The sequence below is a fragment of the Cyclopterus lumpus genome, chromosome 9 (assembly GCF_009769545.1).
Source record: "Cyclopterus lumpus isolate fCycLum1 chromosome 9, fCycLum1.pri, whole genome shotgun sequence".
Classification (NCBI taxonomy): Eukaryota; Metazoa; Chordata; class Actinopteri; order Perciformes; family Cyclopteridae; genus Cyclopterus; species Cyclopterus lumpus.
This window is the reverse complement of record NC_046974.1, coordinates 8,573,046-8,582,614: the sequence shown is the minus strand read 5'-3', so window position 1 is coordinate 8,582,614 and position 9,569 is coordinate 8,573,046. Positions and strand designations below refer to the sequence as shown.

Here is a 9,569-nt window from a genome sequence, read left to right as displayed (position 1 = left end):
AGACACCCGGCACATAAGAAGGCCTTGACATTCTTCTAATTTCTACTCTTGTTTTACTCGCTTTTTTTACCTTCAGTTTGTCAGCTTTCCTTATTTGTGTTTCTCCCTCTCTCTCGTTCCTCCATTTTATTTAACTAATTTGAAAGTGCACGATTCCCAAAACCCAATGCGTGCCCAATTTAAACATAGGCCTACGTTCGCCAACATGATAAGAAGCACGCCGAGGCCTCCTTATAATGCTTAATGTTACGTATTATTTTTGGAAGAAGAAGTAGAGCAGCCTCCGTAGTGTGAACACGTCATACCTGCACGGCGTATATTCGTCAAACGCATCCTCAAGTTGCTGCAGGGGACTAATTAAAGACGCTGCACAGGTGTGATTACGGCAGCTCGCGCTTTTTTCCCCGTCTTTGCGCCGTTTACACGAGTGATTTGCAGTCGGAAAAAAAAAGTTAACAGAAGCAACAAGTTGTCAAGTCTCATATATGTAATTGGTTAAACATGAAGGTGCCAGAGGAGGAATTAATGAGCGATATTTTGAAGCGGTTAACGGGCGAGTCCGCGCTCCCTGCACACAGCAGCATTGAAAAGTTCAAACGGGTAAAAGACGGCGTTTACTTTGTGGCCGAGGACTTCAATCAAACTGTGAAAAAAAGAGAACTGGTCAACGCCAAAGAACGACTGAGAGTGAGTGTTAAACAATGCTGTATTAATGTTTGATAGTGTGGTCATGTGTTTGACAGGAGGGCAGCTAACCTAGCTTTAACTAGGGTTAACATAATAGGGAACAGCTATGGGTTAACATAAGCTAGGGAACAGTTAGGGTTAACATAAGCTAGGGAACAGTTAGGGTTAATATAAGATAGGGAACAGTTAGGGTTAACATAAGATAGGGAACAGCTATGGGTTAACATAAGATAGGGAACAGTTAGGGTTAATATAAGATAGGGAACAGTTAGGGTTAACATAAGCTAGGGAACCGCTATGGGTTAACATAAGCTAGGGAACAGCTAGGGTTAACATAAGCTAGGGAACTGCTAGGGTTAACATAATATAGGGAACAGTTAGGGTTAACATACGCTAGGGAACAGCTAGGGTTAACATAAGCTAGGGAACTGTTAGGGTTAACATAAGCTAGGGAACTGTTAGGGTTAACATAAGCTAGGGAACTGTTAGGGTTAACATACGCTAGGGAACAGCTATGGTTAACATAAGATAGGGAACGGCTATGGGTTAACATAAGCTAGGGAACAGTTAGGGTTAACATAAGCTAGGGAACTGTTAGGGTTAACATAAGCTAGGGAACTGTTAGGGTTAACATAAGCTAGGGAACAGTTAGGGTTAACATAAGCTAGGGAACAGCTAGGGCTAACATAAGATAGGGAACAGCTATGGGTTAACATAGGCTAGGGAACAGCTATGGGTTAACATAAGCTAGGGAACAGCTAGGGTTAACATAAGCTAGGGAACTGTTAGGGTTAACATAAGTTAGGGAACAGCTAGGGTTAACATAAGCTAGGGAACAGTTAGGGTTAATATAAGATAGGGAACAGTTAGGGTTAACATAAGCTAGGGAACAGTTAGGGTTAACATAAGCTAGGGAACAGCTAGGGTTAACATAAGATAGGGAACAGCTATGGGTTAACATAAGCTAGGGAACAGCTATGGGTTAACATAAGCTAGGGAACAGTTAGGGTTAACATAAGCTAGGGAACTGTTAGGGTTAACATAAGTTAGGGAACAGCTAGGGTTAACATAAGATAGGGAACAGCTAGGATTAACATAAGATAGGGAACAGCTATGGGTTAACATAAGCTAGGGAACAGCTAGGGTTAACATAAGATAGGGAACTGTTAGGGTTAACATAAGCTAGGGAACAGCTAGGGTTAACATAAGATAGGGAACAGCTAGGGTTAACATAAGGTAGGGAACAGTTAGGGTTAACATAAGCTAGGGAACAGCTAGGGTTAACATAAGATAGGGAACAGCTAGGGTTAACATAAGGTAGGGAACAGCTAGGGTTTACATAAGGTAGGTAGGTTGGTTAGTCCCTTGTTTTTAAGAGTTCTTTGTTTGGCAGTAAGCCTGACCCTTTTTAAAATGAAAATGTAGTTTGGCACAAAGTAAAAGAAAGCAAATGTTTTCACATACACTGGTAAACTGGGGAATTGAATAAATGGATTTAAGGTTTATGATTTATTGTTAATACATGTTATCTTGCTGTCTGGAAGAGGTTACGTCTATATGTATGGATGTATAAAAGTATTGTGACAGTAGTGATTTGTACAGATTTTTTTAAAGAGCTAATAACATTCAATTGGCTAAGTTACATCGATTTGAAATGCAACTGTCAAAGGTTGACTGAGTCAGTATTTAAAGACCTGTGCTGGCTCGGGTTGATGTACAGAACCCTATTTATTTTCTCTATTAAAAACATGCCATGTACCTGCACTAAGTGGTCAGTCTTATTCTTATCACATTTTACTTGCTATGTAATGCATCCCGTCTTAAAACCAATAGACCGAAAGTGGTGAAGACTTAACATAAATTATTTATAAGATGATCTTGATATTCTACTTTATTTCTCATATGGAATCAATATCCTTTTGTGTTGAACAAGTATATTGTGGAGCGAAGAGGCGTGTGGAGGAAAGGTATGAGTGGGAGGTGGGGGAGAGATGTTTGTTGAAGAGCAACTGTCCTTCAATAACATATATACAACTGCAAACAATACATTATGATTTACACTAACACAAGAGGACATTTTTCTTGTGCATGTTGTGCTCATGTGTTATAACTCATACAATCAGCAATAAAGGATGAAGTCAAGACAAATGTCACTGACTAAAACACTTGTCAATCTTTAGACGGATGTTCTTATTCATCCTTGTTTTGCTTTGTTTAAATCCAATGTTGTTGGATGATCTAATCTGGCTAGTTGATGTGAAAGTTCAGCCTCTTTTCTGTATAGATCAGGAACTTGAACACCATGTTCTCCCGCTTGAAACGCATGGTGCCACTAATGAGACCAGACAGGAAGCCCAGCAAAGTGGACACACTCAAAGCTGCGACGGAATACATTCGATTGCTCGTTGCAGTTTTGCAAGACGCAGACAGTGTAAGTGCTGCATCATCAGGACTCTATCAAATAACAAGCGCCCTTGGTTTCTTTCCATTGACAAACCTGACACTTTGAAATGTTGATTATTGTTATTTTCTTTTTCTCAGGATGATGGCAGTGGAACTGATTTCCTAAAGAATGCAATCACTTATGGCCAGACTGAGGGCTTGGGCAATGACCTATGGAGGGTGGAAGATGTGAGTTTTTTTTTCACTGTGCAGTTATCATTAGTGGTTTGATACATTTCAGTTTATGTAAATTAGGATTGGGTGATATGTAGAAAATCAAAGAACAAGAATCGAGAAAGTACAATTTCTTTATAATAAAGTTCAACTACAGAGTGCTATCAGTAAGAGTCATTAAAGTGATACTAAAGTGTTAAACTACAAAGTGCTATCAGTAAGAGCCATTTAAGTGCTGCTAAAGTGGTACTACGGCGCTACCTTCCCTATTCAAGGTATAGTCAAAAAAGATGTGTTTTTAGTTTGCGATGGAAGATGCAAGGAGGGCAGTCTCTGTTGAGTGGCCTGCCTTGAATCCAGACTGGTGAGGGTACCTGCCTACATTTATCTGTAAAGGAAAACACTGCATCAGCTCTGGGGAAAAAGAAAATCACCTACTAAATGATTGTAATGAAAATTAAAAGAGATAAAAAAGCCGATTTTAAGTGCTGAAGTATCTGTTTATCCATTGCACATTACACTATTGCACTAGAATTAAGCCTTTGGGGATTCATATTCAGAAAAGAGAGGATGTTAAAATCCTTTTGTTGCTTGTTTCATGACTGGTGTAATTACATATCTTATGCTGCTCTTTAGGATTGCCTGGTAGAACATCATCATGCTCTGACTGCTAATTCCATGCAGCCTCAATCTGTTGAGGAAGTAATGTCTCTGCTGCAGTCTATTGCAATGTGTGTATTCCAGGATATAAAGGCTGTCTATGTGGAAAGTTATGTGTTTGTACAAAAACACCTTGATTGTCTTGTTTTTGGTGATAACTGGCTCATGGTGAGTGACTTGCTTCGGGTCAAGGACCATTTCCTGTGTTTAGGCAGCATTTTGAATGACATGGTTATTGTCACCACTTGATAGTACAGTGTCCTTCTGAAGAAGCCTCAATCACATTATCATCACAAAATTTTACAATGTAGTTATCAGGGTGTATTTCCCTCATGCTTATATTAAAACTGCTATGTAACTAACATTGGCTCGTCTCCCTTTTTGAGCAGGAACACTCCAACATTCTCAAAGCTTTTCATGACAATCGAGGACAAAATATAATTTTCCCCCCATAATTACCCCATATTTGCTTACAGTGTAACAATCGCATCCCATTTCATCATACAATGCAGCAGGTCAGTGATCCTAAACTGTCATAGTTACTCTTCAAGTCTAAGGCAAGTAATTATCTGAAAGTAAAAGGTTATATTTTGATCTATTTTCTCTATCATGCTTTTTTCCCCTGACAGTTGCTGAACATGTCAGAGGAGCGTATGGAAGATGGATTCTCCATGCCCCCAGAACCGGGAACAGAGGACGGAGATATGACCCGATTGATGTTGCAACATTGTGGGATGCCCCCCTACCAGTTCATCATCCAAGTAGCACCCGATCAGACTTTGGTAACTCATTTCACTTTCCTAGCATTCTGCCTAATTTTATGCTTAGTGTTTTTCGGCTACACTCCAGCTACATCTGACGCTGGCCAGGGAGCTGTTGTAGTGCAGCATTTAAGAAGATGGACAGTCGGCCTAAAGGGGGGAAAAAAATCACTCACAATTAAGAAAGAGGAACTTCATCTTGACCTTTTATCATGTTTACTTTTTCTCTCTCTGGGTTTACACTTCTGCATTTGATGAGGTTGACATCATACTTGTCTCCATTGCGAAGAGGATGCAGTGTTAACAAGAACATAACTCAAGGTTCTGTTACTGTGGTTCCATCCTAATCATAAACCCATAAAATATAGCCTCAGGTTAAAAACACCATATTGTTTCTGATGTACTCTATAGTAAAATAAAAAAATTAAACTAGAATTGAAATCCCTGGTTCGCTTCTGACTAGGGACCATCTCTTAGTTTATTTCACCTATATATTTAAACACAAAACTGTGGCGTTATGTATATTGAATGGAATCTAATATTGTGTCCTTTTACATACATGAATTGACAGACATATAAACATGCAAAAATACATCAGAATACAATCGTTTTAATGTATCCTGTTTTTGTTTTCAAAAAGGGCATTTATATGAACTATTAGTCGGATGAGTAGATGATCAGGATGCTGCAGGAGTAGTACACAACAACGGCAACATTTGGATACTATAATACAGTGCAGTACAAAAGCCCTCTAATATTACAGTTTTGAAGCAATTGGTATTGACATACGGTATGTTTTGAGACTGTGTCAAAGACATGGTGTTTCAGATTGTGAAATACAGCTGCTTTGTCACACCTGAGGCACAAGACCCCCTTTTATAATGTGACTGTATGATACAAAGTGGCAGTATTAGATTACTTTAGATGAGAGCCGGTTGTTGTATAATCAGGTCTTTATGTGCTTAGGCCCTCCAAACACAAAGCCGACGAGAAAGCATGCCTTTTTTCTGCATTCATTAAAAAGCCATTAATGCAACACCCTCCCGCAGGGTTGTGCAGATGAGTGTGAATTTTTGCACTTGCCAAAGTACCCTCCATTATCAATTAGAAAACAATGTTTTCTTTCTCTGATTCACTGTTTTTTTTCTCATTAACGTCTCTCTCCCACTGCTCATTGAGTTGGGGAGGAGGGGCTGACTTTGAATGCCATGTGCTTAAAACTACCAACCTAATGCTGCCAGCATATTCTTAAGTTCTACTACATTGTTTTATTCAAGCATAACCAATTGGCCGTTCAAGAAATTATTTTTGCTTTAGAGACAGCAAACCTTTACGTCCCGGCCACACCTGTAGGGAAACAAAGCATTGCTTTCCATTGACTTTGTGTGACTCTTTGTTGCTTTAGTCTGATAGCAAATAACCAACAATATGCCTAAAAGCTGCTGTGTGATGGGTTACACTACCAACAGGGTAAAGAAAGGGAACTAGGTTTGTATAAGCTGCTCAACCAAAAACCAAACCTTTTTAAAGAATAGTGTGTAAGATTTAGGGGCTTAGCTGCGAGGTTGCAGATTCCATCAAACATAGCCATTTCCAACAGAAACATAATCTTGTATTTCATAATTATTGTTTTTATAAAATAATTAATTCATGTAAATACAAAATCTTCATCAGTTGTAGACTGACGTAACCTTTTGAGCATAATGCAGGCAGCCTTCATACTGTACACAGGAATAAATGCAGACCCTTCAAACAATAGGCAATCAGACACTTTTAAGGAATATACCACGATTACAGCTGGCAATCAACACAAAGAATTTGATTGTTTTCAGTGTAGCCCAGTGATCAGACTCATTCAAAGCCTCCTCACAAGTACCTCATTTGATTGTATAAATCAAGGTGCAGAGGTTTGGATGTAGACAGGGACACTTTTCTATTATTCCATTGGCCTGACGTGCTATCGCAACAGCTGCCCAGATGAGGAAACCTGTCAAAAAAACACAAGTTGAACCTGTAGCGCAAGAGCTATGTCCTGGTCAGTTGATCAAGTTGCTGAAAATGTTTTTATTGATGGCAAATGTATTGCTTATTCATGCGGCTTATTGCATTAAGAAAATGCACTATTCAGAACTCGGACGTTATCACCTTATTTATTCCACAGATGCCTCAACCCTAAAGCACATGGCTTGGACCAATATTGGAGACCTGCCAGGTTAGATATTCATGTATACATATCCAGTCAGTTAAAATCCAGATGGCTAAAATCATACCAAAAGTTGGTAAGATTTTGTCATCTTTTTTTCTTTGCCTTCCTCTTTTTTCATCTATTTCTTCATTGTTGTGGTAGTAATGGTACTATTGGGCTACATTGGTCTAATAGTATACAAATGCTGCCCTAATGTGGTTTGACAGATGATTGTCAATTTTATGAAATTGGTACAAAACAACCACCTGACTCTTTTTTTTGTGACTGCCATATTAGGAAATTAATGTGTAATAAAATGAATGACCCATTTGGCTGCATCAGTTTCAGGGTCCTGAATGGTGTCTCACTATCACGTCCTAATGGGACACTTGAGCCATTGTTTATGTTTTTGGTAACACCTGCGCTGGGCCTGTTATGACAAGTCAAAATGTTAGTTAGTGTTTGAGTATATGTTCGTTTCACTGACATTCGTAACCGAACTGTATGTGTTAAGTGTCTTCCTGCTGCCATCGCAACACTGTCCCTGTGCTTACAGAACCAGCACACTGACTGATGGGTTCAGTTATTAAGACTGATTGTGCCTCTGCTTGTATTGAAATAAACATGACTGGTAATTTGCGATGTCAACAAACCCTTACACAAAGAAGTAATCAACCCTCTTCGAATTTCTAATTTTTTTTATTTATTTTGAACAACACTGGAGCACAGAGAAAAAAATTAGAGTAATGTTTCCCAGAGATTTGAAAAGCAGTTACAGTGCCATCTTCTGGTTGGATGTTTCAATCGGTCGCACCCAACTTCACTCTTAAGTGTGATCAGCAGTGTGCTGAGTTCCTCGTGTAACCAGAATTTGGGATGTCAGGGGGCAAATAAAAACACCTGCATCACTGCACTGGGGGAAACAACAATTCAGATTATCAATTACCATCAACAAGTCGCTGAATGTAGTAATTGTGTTAAAGCAACTGTGCTATATTAGATAATTTTTGTTTTATTTTTAGGGGCCTGTTGAAGAAAGGATTTTTCTTGAAGAATATGCACATTTATTTATCTTATTTAATTTAACATCTGAAATTTACATTTTGTTTGAGTAAATATGAATGTTTTTATTTTTGCTTTACAAACTGTATTCTTGGCGGCCCTTAAATAAAATAAGCAAGACTGCCTCCGTTTTCTTTTACATGACTGTCTGAAAGGGTTTGTTTTTTATTAAATCAAATAGATGCCTTCTCATTTAACATCGTCTCTTCACCGTAACAGGAATACCATCATACTGCTATACATATTAAGTTAATATTATCAGCTTTCATGAATTGTCCATTTGAAGGAAGGCATGTAAGCGGACAGACATGTTTTGTTACATTCTGGCTCTCATAATGTTAATTTGTACATATTTATCAAAAAGCCTGAGTTGAAATGAGCCATTGTAGCTTGTGTTTTTTTTAAATGTATTAATTCATGTAATTTAGGACATGTGTCCAGAGTAGCATATGTTTTTAAAGAATTGGGAGAAGCAGTACGGTTTATTTAATTAAGTAAAAGTAGCAATACCACAGGTCTGCTTTCAAATGTTTACTAAAGTAAAAAAGTCATAAGCATGTTCAGAAAAATGTATAAAAAAACAAGTAGTCAGTAGAATCAATATATGTTATGCATTAATATTTAAACAGCATTTTAAAGGTTGAGCACATCTTTATTGTGGTCTCATGATCTATAGCAAGATATTAGTGTATTTTATGTGTGAAATCTGTATTCGCAGTGTAGCATTAGTATAATGACTCAAATGGAATAAGTATAATTTTTTTGTATTTTGTTGTAGATTAGATGTATAACGTGGCAGTAAATGGAAACAGTCAGGTTAAATATAAGTACAGTACTTGTGAAAATATACTGTTATTTTCTGGGTGTTTTTTACAGTGTAGGTTAACGGCTCTTCACCATTACAACAGAAGGTGGCGCCTGTCTGATGGGAAACATTTAGTCCCACTTGAACAGGGCCTAGCCAACTAAACAACGTTTTAGGAACCAGCATTAGATACCCAGCAGGGCTGGACCTATAGGCTTTACACATACAATAACTAAGTGCTTTGCAAGAGGTTGATTCCCACTGCAGTTGTGCGAGTGGGAGCCCTTGAGTGTCGGACTGTGGACAGGCGTGGCAGTGGGCTGGTCCAGGAGCACCGAGCGATGGAAAAACATCAGGGTCCACTGGCTTGGTATCAGCTGAGGCCCTGAACAAGTCTGACAAAGGAACCCCGGAGTCGCATCCCAACGGGGACCGATTGATCGCAATTAACCACATCTGCTTTTGTCTGAGGACGCGGTTCCGGACGTGGGTGTGCCGCACCCGCAAAGACGACTCTGTCCCGAGGATGCACTGAGGTGAGTACACCACCAGCAATCATTTGCGTTTCGTTGTGTCGGACAAGGCTGTCGTAGTTAAATGGCTTGGCGTAGTAACCTACAAGGTCCTCCCTGACGCGTGCATGGACCGTGTGTGCGCGCCGGTGATCCGAATACTATAGCATCCTTTATTGCCTGATGTGTACCATGTTCCCTCTCTAGATGCACTGTGCTATGTGCTTGTATAACGTTATTAAAATTGCATCATTAACGGGCGCACAGCACCCTCTCTCCAT

The 9,569-nt window shown here is 39.1% G+C and overlaps 1 protein-coding gene across 1 annotated transcript; it reads left to right on the top strand.

Moving 5' to 3' along the window:
- Positions 1–501: 501 nt before the first annotated feature.
- Positions 502–7,975, top strand: figla (folliculogenesis specific bHLH transcription factor). Its single transcript, XM_034542011.1, has 6 exons — positions 502–687; positions 2,972–3,118; positions 3,229–3,318; positions 4,593–4,745; positions 6,886–6,936; positions 7,932–7,975. Exons 1-5 carry the CDS (start codon positions 502–504, stop codon positions 6,898–6,900), a joined length of 591 nt encoding a protein of 196 aa, XP_034397902.1. The 3' UTR covers positions 6,901–6,936; positions 7,932–7,975.
- Positions 7,976–9,569: the final 1,594 nt, after the last annotated feature.